General features: G+C 44.7%; 1 protein-coding gene across 3 annotated transcripts in view; it reads left to right on the plus strand.

Annotated features, from left to right (window-relative positions):
- Nucleotides 1–10,098, plus strand: part of LOC135527788 (kelch domain-containing protein 8B-like) — a 214,301-nt gene extending 204,203 nt beyond the window's left edge. Inside the window, exons 6-7 of one of the 3 annotated variants that reach the window (XR_010453478.1) lie at nt 5,004–9,798; nt 9,904–10,098. Coding sequence is in view for 2 of the 3 variants with exons in the window: in XM_064956361.1 (XP_064812433.1) it covers nt 5,004–5,200 (197 nt within the window). In the remaining variant the exon portion in view is untranslated. Of the gene's footprint in view, nt 1–5,003 lie in introns of all 3 variants that reach the window. The other 2 variants (XM_064956361.1, XM_064956362.1) reach the window with 2 other exon arrangements.
- The last annotated feature ends 3,431 nt before the right edge of the window (nt 10,099–13,529 follow it).

The raw sequence follows: 13,529 nt of genomic DNA on the forward strand, positions 1-13,529 counted from the left end.
TGGGTTGTGGGTATGTAGATGTAGGAGAGGGAGATGGGTTGTGGGTATGTAGATGTAGGAGAGGGAGATGGGTTGTGGGTAGGTAGGTGTAGGAGAGGGAGATGGGTTGTGGGTAGGTAGGTGTAGGAGAGGGAGATGGGTTGTGGGTAGGTAGGTGTAGGAGAGGGAGATGGGTTGTGGGTAGGTAGGTGTAGGAGAGGGAGATGGGTTGTGGGTAGGTAGGTGTAGGAGAGGGAGATGGGTTGTGGGTCGGTAGGTGTTGGAGATGGGTTGTGGGTAGGTAGGTGTAGGAGAGGGTGATGGGTTGTGGGTAGGTAGGTGTAGGAGAGGGAGATGGGTTGTGGGTAGGTAGGTAGGTGTTGGAGAGGGAGATGGGTTGTAGGTAGGTAGGTGTTGGAGAGGGAGATATTGTTGTGGGTAGGTAGGTGTAGGAGAGGGAGATGGGTTGTAGGTAGGTAGGTGTTGGAGATGGAGATGGGTTGTGGGTAGGTAGGTAGGTGTTGGAGAGGGAGATGGGTTGTGGGTAGGTAGGTGTTGGAGAGGGAGATGGGTTGTGGGTAGGTAGGTGTAGGAGAGGGAGATGGGTTGTGGGTAGGTAGGTGTTGGAGAGGGAGATGGGTTGTGGGTAGGTAGGTGTTGGAGAGGGAGATGGGTTGTGGGTAGGAAGGTGTAGGAGAGGGAGATGGGTTGTGGGTAGGTAGGTAGGTGTTGGAGAGGGAGATGGGTTGTGGGTAGGTAGGTGTAGGAGAGGGAGATGGATTGTGGGTAGGTAGGTAGGTGTAGGAGAGGGAGATGGGTTGTAGGTAGGTAGGTGTTGGAGAGGGAGATGGGTTGTAGGTAGGTAGGTGTAGGAGAGGGAGATGGGTTGTAGGTAGGTAGGTTTTGGAGAGGGAGATGGGTTGTGGGTAGGAAGGTGTAGGAGAGGGAGATGGGTTGTGGGTCGGTAGGTGTTGGAGATGGGTTGTGGGTAGGTAGGTGTAGGAGAGGGTGATGGGTTGTGGGTAGGTAGGTGTAGGAGAGGGAGATGGGTTGTGGGTAGGTAGGTAGGTGTTGGAGAGGGAGATGGGTTATAGGTAGGTAGGTGTTGGAGAGGGAGATGGGTTGTGGGTAGGTAGGTGTAGGAGAGGGAGATGGGTTGTAGGTAGGTAGGTGTAGGAGAGGGAGATGGGTTGTGGGTAGGTAGGTGTAGGAGAGGGAGATGGGTTGTAGGTAGGTAGGTGTTGGAGATGGAGATGGGTTGTGGGTAGGAAGGTGTAGGAGAGGGAGATGGGTTGTGGGTAGGTAGGTGTTGGAGAGGGAGATGGGTTGTGGGTAGGTAGGTGTTGGAGAGGGAGATGGGTTGTGGGTAGGAAGGTGTAGGAGAGGGAGATGGGTTGTGGGTAGGTAGGTGTTGGAGAGGGAGATGGGTTGTGGGTAGGTAGGTGTTGGAGAGGGAGATGGGTTGTAGGTAGGTAGGTGTTGGAGAGGGAGATGGGTTGTGGGTAGGTACGTGTAGGAGAGGGAGATGGGTTGTGGGTAGGAAGGTGTAGGAGAGGGAGATGGGTTGTGGGCTGGTAGGTAGGTGTTGGAGAGGGAGATGGGTTGTAGGTAGGTAGGTGTAGGAGAGGGAGATGGGTTGTAGGTAGGTAGGTGTAGGAGAGGGAGATGGGTTGTGGGTAGGAAGGTGTAGGAGAGGGAGATGGGTTGTGGGTAGGAAGGTGTAAGAGAGGGAGATGGGTTGTAGGTAGGAAGGTGTAGGAGAGGGAGATGGGTTGTGGGTAGGTAGGTGTAGGAGAGGGAGATGGGTTGTGGGTAGGTAGGTGTAGGAGAGGGAGATGGGTTGTGGGTAGGTAGGTGTAGGATAGGGAGATGGGTTGTGGGTTGATAAGCAGGTGACTAAGCATTGTTTAGCTGGGCTAGAAATCAAAGACCCGACGGGAAGCTTTGCACACCAAGCGAAGGAGCGTTTTTTTGGTGCACGGCGCCACGCTGGAGCATGTTCCTGTGAAGATTAACAAGGAGCGGGTCTGAGCAGCGCCCTGATTGCCGTGAAAAGAGGACTCAGATCCTCCACTTTCTTCTCTCCAGAAATTATGAGAACAATAGCAACCCCCCCCTCGTCCATATCATCTGCAGCTCAGTGAGAGTCTCCATGGAAACCAGAACAACTTAGCAGCGGCTGGTAATGTCTAATGACAGGGATCCTGAGGCTAAAGCAGAGAAAACTGACTTTGACTGACCCTCTGAAAGATATGAAGAGGGGCGGACTGGGACCAGATATCGTCCTGGGTATTTCTAACACACCGGCCCATTTTTTTTTCTTGAGGCCCCCATTATTATCCAGATAATGATACGTTTTGCGCAAGAAACCCAAGTTTGACAGACCTACTGGGCTAAAAATGGACCAGACCATCTGTCATTTGCCTGAAATGCCAGATGGCTAGTCCGCCCTTGGATTTGAGATAAATCAATGTGTGTGGTAGAGGGGGAGTACAGAATGTGTGATTTTTAGAGCTTTGTTTTTTAGTTAAGTTCAAGTTTAAATTATCTTTTACCCAGTAGATTTTCTAGGTGTTTCTTACTGAGTACAGTAAACAGTACTCCCCCAGCCATCTGGATGGATGCAACATACTGCATTATTCCACCTGTTGCTCTGCGACTGACAGGTAGATCACATGACTACCCCAGACAGACAGACAGACTGACAGCTCCCCTGCTTATGACAGCTTTCCCCTGGATCCCTAGTCTTAGACAAATGCCTGTCATCATTGAGTATATAACCTAACCTTTGTTTACAATACCACTTACATGCCTATCGTTACAGTATATGTTTTCGGTTTTAGTGTGTAATTCCGGAAGTGTTTGTGTGTGTGTGTGTGCTCATGTGTGACAGACTGAAAGTGATTGACTGTGTTTCCACATTGCCAAAGGTAGTGTAATTGTGTTAGTTTAATCATGTGTGACTGACCAACAGACCAGTCAGAGTGATGGAGAAGCTGTGAGACCCAGTCACAGTAATGATGTGGCTGTTAGGGGCTCCCTACACACCTGCCCTTTTCTGCCCCCCCCGGCTGTGACTAACACACCTGTGTTCTACCCCTCTCTCTTCAATGTTAGCTCAACTGTGAAGTCATGTATGTCACATTTTCATGTTAAGGAGAGATTACAGTGCATTTGGAAACTATTCAGACCGCTTGACTTTTTCCACATTTTGTTACGTTACAGCCTTATTCTAAAATGGATTCAATAAAAAAATGTTCCTCATCAATCTACACACAATACCCCATAACGACAAAGTGAAAAACAGGTTTTTAGAAATCTTTGCAAATTGATTAAAAATTAAAAACAAAAATGTACTTATTTACATAAGTATTCAGACCCTTTGCTATGAGACTCGATATTGAGCTCAGGTGCATCCTCAGGTGCATTTGGACAAATCGGGGGAGAAGGGCCTTGGCCAGGTAGGTGACCAAGAACCCAATGGTCACTCTGACTGAGCTCAAAAGTTCCTCTGTGGAGATGGGAGAACCTTCCAGAAGGACAACCAACTCTGCAGCATTCCACCAATCAGACGAAAGCCACTCCTCAGTAAAAGGCAATTGACAACCTGCTTGGAGTTTGCCAAAAGGCACCTGAAGGACTCTCACACCATGAGAAACAAGATTCTCTGGTCTGATGAAAACAAAATTGAACTCTTTGGCCTGAATGCCAAAGGTCACGTCTGGAGGAAAGCACAGAGACCCTTGATGAAAACCTGCTCCAGAGCACTCAGGACCTCTGATTGGGGCGAAGGTTCACCTTCCAACAGGACAGGACTCCGACCCTAAGCACACAGCCAAGACAACGCAGGAGTGGCTTCGGGACAAATCTCCTGGGCAGGAGTTGCCCAGCCAGAGCCCGGACTTGAACCCGATCGAACATCTCTGGAGAGGCCTGAAAATAGCTGTGCAGCGACACTCTACATACAACCTGACAGAGCTTGAGAGGATCTATCAAGAAGAATGGGAAAACTCCCCAAATACAGGTGTGCCAAGCTTGTAGCGTCATATTCAAGAAGACTCGAGGCTGTAATCGCTGCCAAAGTGCTTCAACAAAGTTCTGAGTAAAGGGTCTGAATACTTATGTAAATGTGATATTTCAATGGTATTTTTTTTAAATACATTTACAAAAATGTCTATAAACCTGTTTGCTTTGTCATTATGGGTTATTGTGGGTAGATTGAGGAGGAAAAATAACAATTAAATACATTTTAGAATGAGGCTGTACGTAACAAAATGTGTAAAAAGTCAAGGGGTCTGAATACTTTCCAAAGGCCCAGTAGCTCTTTTCTTTTCAGGACAAATTGTTGTGTCCTAACCTTAGGGGTGAAACAATTGTTGTGTCCTAACCTTAGGGGGGGAAACAATTGTTGTGTCCTAACCTTAGGGGGGGAAACAATTGTTGTGTCCTAACCTTAGGGGGGAAACAATTGTTGTGTCCTAACCTTAGGGGGGAAACAATTGTTGTGTCCTAACCTTAGGGGGGAAACAATTGTTGTGTCCTAACCTTAGGGGGGAAACAATTGTTGTGTCCTAACCTTAGGGGGGGAAACAATTGTTGTGTCCTAACCTTAGGGGGGAAACAATTGCTGTGTCCTAACCTTAGGGGGGAAACAATTGTTGTGTCCTAACCTTAGGGGGGAAACAATTGTTGTGTCCTAACCTTAGGGGGAAACAATTGTTGTGTCCTAACCTTAGGGGGAAACAATTGTTGTGTCCTAACCTTAGGGGGAAACAATTGTTGTGTCCTAACCTTAGGGGGAAACAATTGTTGTGTCCTAACCTTAGGGGAAACAATTGTTGTGTCCTAACCTTAGGGGGGAAACAATTGTTGTGTCCTAACCTTAGGGGGGAAACAATTGTTGTGTCCTAACCTTAGGGGGGGAAACAATTGTTGTGTCCTAACCTTAGGGGGGAAACAATTGCTGTGTCCTAACCTTAGGGGGGAAACAATTGATTAAATTGTGTGCGTATGTGTGTGTCCAGGAAACCAGCCGTCACCCCTGTCGTCAGTGGAGAGCTACAACCCTGTGAAGCGACGCTGGGAGTATGCTGCCCCGATGCCCAGCCCCCGCTGCTGCTGTGCCCCCCTGCAGACCCCCAACATGCTGTTCCTCATAGGGGGTGTGGCCCAGGGGCCCAGCAACGCCGTGGAGGCCCTCTGTCTCAGAGAGACTGTGTGACACAAACACATGCACAGAGACACACACTAACACGGCTACTACACGCACTCACACAAAAAAATACACAGGAAATGACTGTGGCGCTATTTGTGCATACACCAGTACAAACACATTATTTGTGCACAGGTGAGGGACACACACACTCATACAGACTCGTATTTGACCTGGACACCTGTCACATAGGAGTTGTTGAACAAATAACAACAACAACAAAAAACACCACACACAATACTAATTTGAACATGACAGCATTTTCAGGATAAAAGCAGGGTACTTTTCTGGAAATTAAAGGAATTTAGGGCCATATCTGTTTCACCACAGCATATCTGTTTCACCACAGCATATGTGTTTCACCACAGCATATCTGTTTCACCACAGCATATCTGTTTCACCACAGCATATGTGTTTCACCACAGCATATGTGTTTCACCACAGCATATGTGTTTCACCACAGCATATCTGTTTCACCACAGCATATGTGTTTCACCACAGCATATGTGTTTCACCACAGCATATGTGTTTCACCACAGCATATCTGTTTCACCACAGCATATGTGTTTCACCACAGCATATCTGTTTCACCACAGCATATGTGTTTCACCACAGCATATGTGTTTCACCACAGCATATGTGTTTCACCACAGCATATCTGTTTCACCACAGCATATCTGTTTCACCACAGCATATGTGTTTCACCACAGCATATGTGTTTCACCACAGCATATGTGTTTCACCACAGCATATGTGTTTCACCACAGCATATCTGTTTCACCACAGCATATCTGTTTCACCACAGCATATGTGTTTCACCACAGCATATGTGTTTCACCACAGCATATCTGTTTCACCACAGCATATGTGTTTCACCACAGCAGTGTCTGGTTGCAGTGGCTTGTTTACACATTTTCATTGAATCACCTTAAAAAAAGTTGAGAGTTTAGGATACAACTTTGGAGAATGTGAGTGTGTGTGTTTTGGTCCCTGTTGTTAATGTTAACGTTAACGTTAATGTTATTAAAATCCCAAACTGCTGAATACCGCCTCTAGAATTGCCGGCCAATACCTTCACTGTGGCACCAGGGACTCAGAGAGGAGCTCTTTGACACAAAGCCACATTTCCCTGAAGCTTAAAGACGTGTTTTAATACATCATCATTTTACATCGGAGTTTAGCAATGAAACCATGTAAGAGTTGTTTTAAAAAAAAACAAAAGCAATAGCTCTTAACAGGAAGTCCTTCTGTACATATACCATGCTTATTCAACCTTTGACCTTTCAATGAACTAATAGGAAATAGAGGGAACACCCAGAAGGGTAGTGGGAGGGGTTTTAGAGATAGTATTATTGGACAGAGGGTGACGGTCACATTAGATTGACCTCAAAATATATTTGCAGTATGTATTTTATTTCTTTCCTCGCTTCACCCCTGTTGAACCCCACATTGATTGGATCACGAGCTTTGACTCTGTCTGATTACAGCAACTCCTGATTCATGACTGATTATCTTTATCAACGTCTCCTGCTGGGTAGCTCTTCCATGTGCTAAATTACAGGTTAGTTAGGAGGGCTGCAGAGGGCTGGTTCGGAGGACTGCAGGAGGCCGGTTAGGAGGGCTGCAGGAGGCAGGTTCGGAAGACTGCTTAGGAGGACTACAGAGACCGTAATGAAACTCTCAACCATATTCATATTCTAGAGACTATTAAATAGCTTATGGTTTCATTCTAGCACATAGACGCACCCCCCCTCCCCACCCCCACACTCCCACAACCACATACATATTTCTAGAAAAACGTTGTTGATGATGTCATTGAGATGTTCCCTTGGGGAGTGCAGTGTCTTTCTAAACACGCTTTAGTGCCAGTTGATAGATGTATTCCTGGCTAACGTGGGAAGTTGTGTTTCTGTATGCTCCAAGACTCAGCACATGGATCTGGCTGGTTGGCAACAGCAATAAAGTGATGGATAGAATGCAAATATATGTACATACGGAACTGGATTCTCATCAGTGGAAAGAGAATGCTGTGTTCGGTAACAGTCTGCAGGAGGAACCAGGGTCTCTTCGGCAGAACACTCTGGTTTCTAAGCTCTTGAGTACTGTTTAGAAAGAACTTGAGAGAGAGAGAGAGAGAGAGAGAGAGGGAGAGAGAGAGAGAGAGAGAGAGAGAGGTTCTGTACTGTAATCCTACTGCTGTTGGCTTCATAAACAGTGTTGTAGATCATTCAGTACATTTACTTTTCCCATTTGGTTTCTTTCTAAACAGTCTATTAGACTCAGGTTTTATATACGATATGTCTCTCTGCCTTCTCTTCCTGGGATCAAAGATGCTGAATCCACACATGACATATTTACATACTTACCTGCATTTGATTAATAGAAATCATTTCAGAACTGTCTTATTTTTTTTTACCATCAAAGACTCTGTTTTTGTGCGGTTCACTGTGAACACCTGGTGTCGAGGCAACAGTCACTGTATCACACCCGCAAGTAGCATTACTGTGTAACAGTCAGTGAAGTATTGTTGCTTTTCCTTCCAAAATAAATTAGTATTTTAAATAATTTGTATTCTCTCTTAAAAAATGTCCCTGTTTGCTATATTTTGTATTTTTCCAGTTTATTGTTTTAACACCACTGGGCTTCTACAGCTGTCTATTTGCATTGTGTGGGTTGAGCTGTACAAGGTCATGTTTGTAGTGGTGTTGCCCTGTCATGTTGACACTTGGTCTGTTCTCTCTATGATGCTGTGCTGTGATGTGTTTCCATGGTGCGTAACCAGGGTGATGGTGTTAGCTGATGATCTCTGACTGTAACCTGTGCGTCCCGAACTCCTGTCTCAATGAAGGGAGGCTATGCAGTATGTCTGAACATCACAGAGGGGTTCAGTGGGAAAGAAAGCTTGTCACAATTTTAATTATTTTTATATCAGGTTTACGTTTGAAGCAAGGAGGCCAGATAAGTTTGCTTAGGTCAAGATACACGTGTACACAAACACACGCACACTAATGATGTCACAGAGAAAGAGATTGGAGAAGGATTGGAGAAGGAGATTCCTATACATTGTAGAATATGAGTGAGTAGAGGAACAGCTGTGCCAATACTTAGTCTGTCGCTGATCCGAAACCAATCAAGAGATATCTGAATCAAGAAGAATAGGCCACTCCCACACTGACCTGGTGTGTGGCAACATTCATGTTCTAACTGACAATCAGCAGGAATTGTTTTATTCCTATAATATGAGGTGAGGTGATCAGCAGGAAGTGTTTTATTCCTATAATATGAGGTGAGGTGATCAGCAGGAAGTGTTTTATTCCTATAATATGAGGTGAGGTGATCAGCAGCGAGTGTTTTATTCCTATAATATGAGGTGAGGTGATCAGCGGGAAGTGTTTTATTCCTATAATATGAGGTGAGGTGATCAGCAGGAAGTGTTTTATTCCTATAATATGAGGTGAGGTGATCTGCAGGAAGTGTTTTATTCCTATAATAGGAGGTGAGGTGATCAGCAGGAAGTGTTTTATTCATATAATATGAGGTGAGGTGATCAGCAGGAAGTGTTTTATTCCTATAATATGAGGTGAGGTGATCAGCAGGAAGTGTTTTATTCATATAATAGGAGGTGAGGTGATCAGCAGGAAGTGTTTTATTCATATAATAGGAGGTGAGGTGATCATCAGCCCAAACAATGAGTCTGAGTAGTTATTGTCAAAAAAACAATTGGTTCCAAAAATATTTGAATTGGGCTGCATGTGTAAATGCAGCCCTAGAGACCGGATGAGGAGACACGTTTATTAGCAGACAATGTGCAGAGGAGAGCTTCAGGCATATAGACAGAGCTCCGGTCTGACAGAGAGATGCCTGGATGGATTCCTGTAATTGTGTTTTGATTATGTTCACTGGTCCAGTAAGACATTGTTACAGTAATGTGGTACAGGTACAGTAACCAGGCTGAGTTGTGACTCTAGTACAGTAAGACATTGTTACAGTAATGTGGTACAGGTACAGTCCCCAGGCTGAGTTGTGACTCTAGTACAGTAAGACATTGTTACAGTAATGTGGTACAGGTACAGTAACCAGGCTGAGTTGTGACTCTAGTACAGTAAGACATTGTTACAGTAATGAGGTACAGTACCCGGGCTGAGTTGTGACTCTAGTACAGTAAGACATTGTTACAGTAATGTGGTACAGGTACAGTACCCGGGCTGAGTTGTGACTCTAGTACAGTAAGACATTGTTACAGTAATGTCGTACAGGTACAGTACCCGGGCTGAGTTGTGACTCTAGTACAGTAGTTCAGTGCCTATAAATGTGAGGTAGTGCCTCGACCATGAATTCTTTAATAAACTATTTTGACGTGCTGTCTGATTGGATTGAGTATGTGTGGCATTATTTCTGTCTTTTTCTCTTTCACATTAACAGGAGAGCAGGCAGCAACCAGAGGCCTCGTCTGCGCTGCGGTGTGTATTTCAATGTCTACTTAAGCAGAGGTGTGACGAAATGTGAGAAAATGTCACCTCGTTCATTATAGATGAACCGGGCGGTAGAAGGTTTCTGCTCCTGTGGGGAGAATGGAAGTGGTGTGCCTTCGATATAATGACTTTGAGGTATGACTGCACGGTCCACTGGTTCTCAAAATGAGTTATTTCATTTTTTTACCATTTCATTGTAAATAGTATGTCATCTGTACTGAGTGTCATCATATTCAACAGAACGGTGTGTAGCGTAGAATTCCATGTGCCATGGGACAACAAAGACTGGAATATGACAGAGAAGTATTTTATATTTCTACTGATGTACTCTGTTTACCAGGAGCTACTTATAAACATAGTTAATGTCCCCGTTTCTAGTTACAAAGTTTCATAATTGTACATCATAATGTCAATGAATAAACGTTGTCTTTAATGTCGTGTCTCTTGGCCGAGAGCTTGATTGGGAGACTTCTATAAAGTCAAGGGCCAATTAGCTGTCTCTTTAGCCAGATTTCTCCCTAGCCCTGAACTCTGAACTGTGGTTTGCTGAAAGGCAAAGTGTTCAGGTTCACCAACCAGAACCCAGGGAGAAGCAATGTTTGATGAGCTTGATTCACAAACCCCTACTGTGTCTATTTGACTATAACCCAGATACATATATTGAAATACATGGTAATATCTTCTCATCTTGTGGCTTGTCCTGGCCTTTATATGTATTCATAGATGTTTCATTCCACAATAACAGCATCCTTGTCACGGCCGTTGAAAGAACTGGACCAAGGCGCGTGCTATCCACCGCATCACACGGTGCCGGACCAGTACGATGCTCGCCATGGTAAGCCCAGGGAGTTGGCTCAGGTCTCCAACCTGACTCACTCCCCGTGTCCCCCCCCCCCAAAAAAAAAAAAAAAATTGTGAGCTGCCTTGCAGGCTTCCTTGCTAGCCGAGTCCCTTCGTAACGCTGCCGCTCTCTTCTTGCTGCCTCCAGTTCCTCCCTTGGACGGCGATACTCCCCAGCCTGCCTCCAGGGTCCCTTACCGTCCAGGATCTCCTCCCATGTCCGGGAGTCCTCTTTACCACGCTGCTTGGTCCTTTGGTGGTGGGAAGTTCTGTCACGGCCGTTGAAAGAACTGGACCAAGGCGCAGCGTGGTGGGCGTACATTTTCCTTTTTTATTAGAAAGACGTGGAACAAAAACAATAAACAATCCAAAAACAAACAGTGAAGCTAAAGGCTATGTGCCATAAACAAAAGTCAACTTTCCACAAACACAGGTGGGAAAAAGGGCAGCCTAAGTATGGTTCTCAATCAGAGACAACGATAGACAGCTGTCCCTGATTGAGAACCCTACCCGGCCAAAACATAGAAATACACAACATAGAACATAGAATACCCACCCCAGCTCACGCCCTGACCAAACCAAAATAGAGACATAAAAAGGATCTCTAAGATCAGGGCGTGACATTCCTTATCTAGGAATTTTTTGTGCTTCTTTTCCCAGTTCTGTTTTCTTGATAATGAATTTGTTCATGTCGATGATTCATAGCGTACATAACATAGTACATATGGGTTGGTTGTGTTTGGGACAGTACATTAGTTAATAAGTGTTCGTTGCTGCACTTTGGGGAATCGTTTGGTTCTTTGTAAAGCACACAGTAATAAACTACAACATCTCTAGATGGTTTTATAGACAAACGCTTTATGTCATGATTGTAAATGAGGTCATTCAAATGCATATGCATTTAGAGCTAAGGTCAGTATCCTGTCGTACAAGGGTGACACTGCTCTGCATTTCACTGATGTATAAAAAGTCAATATCAAGGTTGTCTTTTGTTCTTGAAAATAATAACACAGTCAGAACTCAGTTATGTCTGATTGGTAGAATCATTCATTAGATACATTAGGGGAGACAGTGTGTTAGTTACACCATTCATTTCATCATGTATTTACCAACCAAACCTGATTTGAACACTAAGCCTGACAGGAGCCCAGAGTGATTCTATAAAAGCCACTGAATCATTGTCTGCACTAATTGATTTTGAGGGCGAAGCAATTCAAACGATGAACACTATTCATACATGCACTGTCGTTAAACAAGAGGAAGCATTTTATAAAACAGTACAGTATGATCTCGAGGAACTACTCACACAGACAGGTTTAAGTGTCTGCAGACAAATTGTAAAAAATGATGTCATTACAGGCCCCCAATTAGTGGTCATGATAATGAGTTCATAATGTCTGCACTATATTTTCCCAGGATGATTGAATAATTAAAAAAAAACATCATGCAACACTTCCTCTTCCTCAACAGGATGAAACACTTCCTCTTCCTCAACAGGATGAAACACTTCTTCTTCCTCAACAGGATGATACACTTCCTCTTCCTCAACAGGATGATACACTTCCTCTTCCTCAACAGGATGATACACTTCCTCTTCCTCAACAGGATGATACACTTCCTCATCCTCAACAGGATGTTACACTTCCTCTTCCTCAACAGGATGATACACTTCCTCTTCCTCAACAGGATGATACACTTCCTCTTCCTCAACAGGATGATACACTTCCTCTTCCTCAACAGGATGATACACTTCCTCTTCCTCAACAGGATGATACACTTCCTCATCCTCAACAGGATGATACACTTCCTCATCCTCAACAGGATGATACACTTCCTCTTCCTCAACAGGATGATACACTTCCTCTTCCTCAACAGGATGATACACTTCCTCTTCCTCAACAGGATGATACACTTCCTCTTCCTCAACAGGATGATACACTTCCTCAACAGGATGATACACTTCCTCTTCCTCAACAGGATGATACACTTCCTCTTCCTCAACAGGATGATACACTTCCTCTTCCTCAACAGGATGAAACACTTCCTCTTCCTCAACAGGATGATACACTTCCTCTTCCTCAACAGGATGATACACTTCCTCAACAGGATGATACACTTCTTCATCCTCAACAGGATGATACACTTCCTCTTCCTCAACAGGATGATACACTTCCTCTTCCTCAACAGGATGATACACTTCCTCATCCTCAACAGGATGATACACTTCCTCTTCCTCAACAGGATGTTACACTTCCTCATCCTCAACAGGATGAAACACTTCCTCTTCCTCAACAGGATGATACACTTCCTCATCCTCAACAGGATGATACACTTCCTCAACAGGATGATACACTTCCTCTTCCTCAACAGGATGATACACTTCCTCATCCTCAACAGGATGATACACTTCCTCTTCCTCAACAGGATGATACACTTCCTCTTCCTCAACAGGATGATACACTTCCTCTTCCTCAACAGGATGATACACTTCCTCAACAGGATGATACACTTCCTCAACAGGATGATACACTTCCTCATCCTCAACAGGATGATACACTTCCTCTTCCTCAACAGGATGATACACTTCCTCATCCTCAACAGGATGATACACTTCCTCTTCCTCAACAGGATGATACACTTCCTCATCCTCAACAGGATGATACACTTCCTCATCCTCAACAGGATGATACACTTCCTCAACAGGATGATACACTTCCTCATCCTCAACAGGATGATACACTTCCTCTTCCTCAACAGGATGATACACTTCCTCTTCCTCAACAGGATGATACACTTCCTCATCCTCAACAGGATGATACACTTCCTCAACAGGATGATACACTTCCTCATCCTCAACAGGATGATACACTTCCTCATCCTCAACAGGATGATACACTTCCTCAACAGGATGATACACTTCCTCATCCTCAACAGGATGATACACTTCCTCATCCTCAACAGGATGATACACTTCCTCTTCCTCAACAGGATGATACACTTCCTCATCCTCAACAGGATGAAACACT

Source organism: Oncorhynchus masou, chromosome 33, assembly GCF_036934945.1.
Source record: "Oncorhynchus masou masou isolate Uvic2021 chromosome 33, UVic_Omas_1.1, whole genome shotgun sequence".
NCBI classification, from domain to species: domain Eukaryota; kingdom Metazoa; phylum Chordata; class Actinopteri; order Salmoniformes; family Salmonidae; genus Oncorhynchus; species Oncorhynchus masou.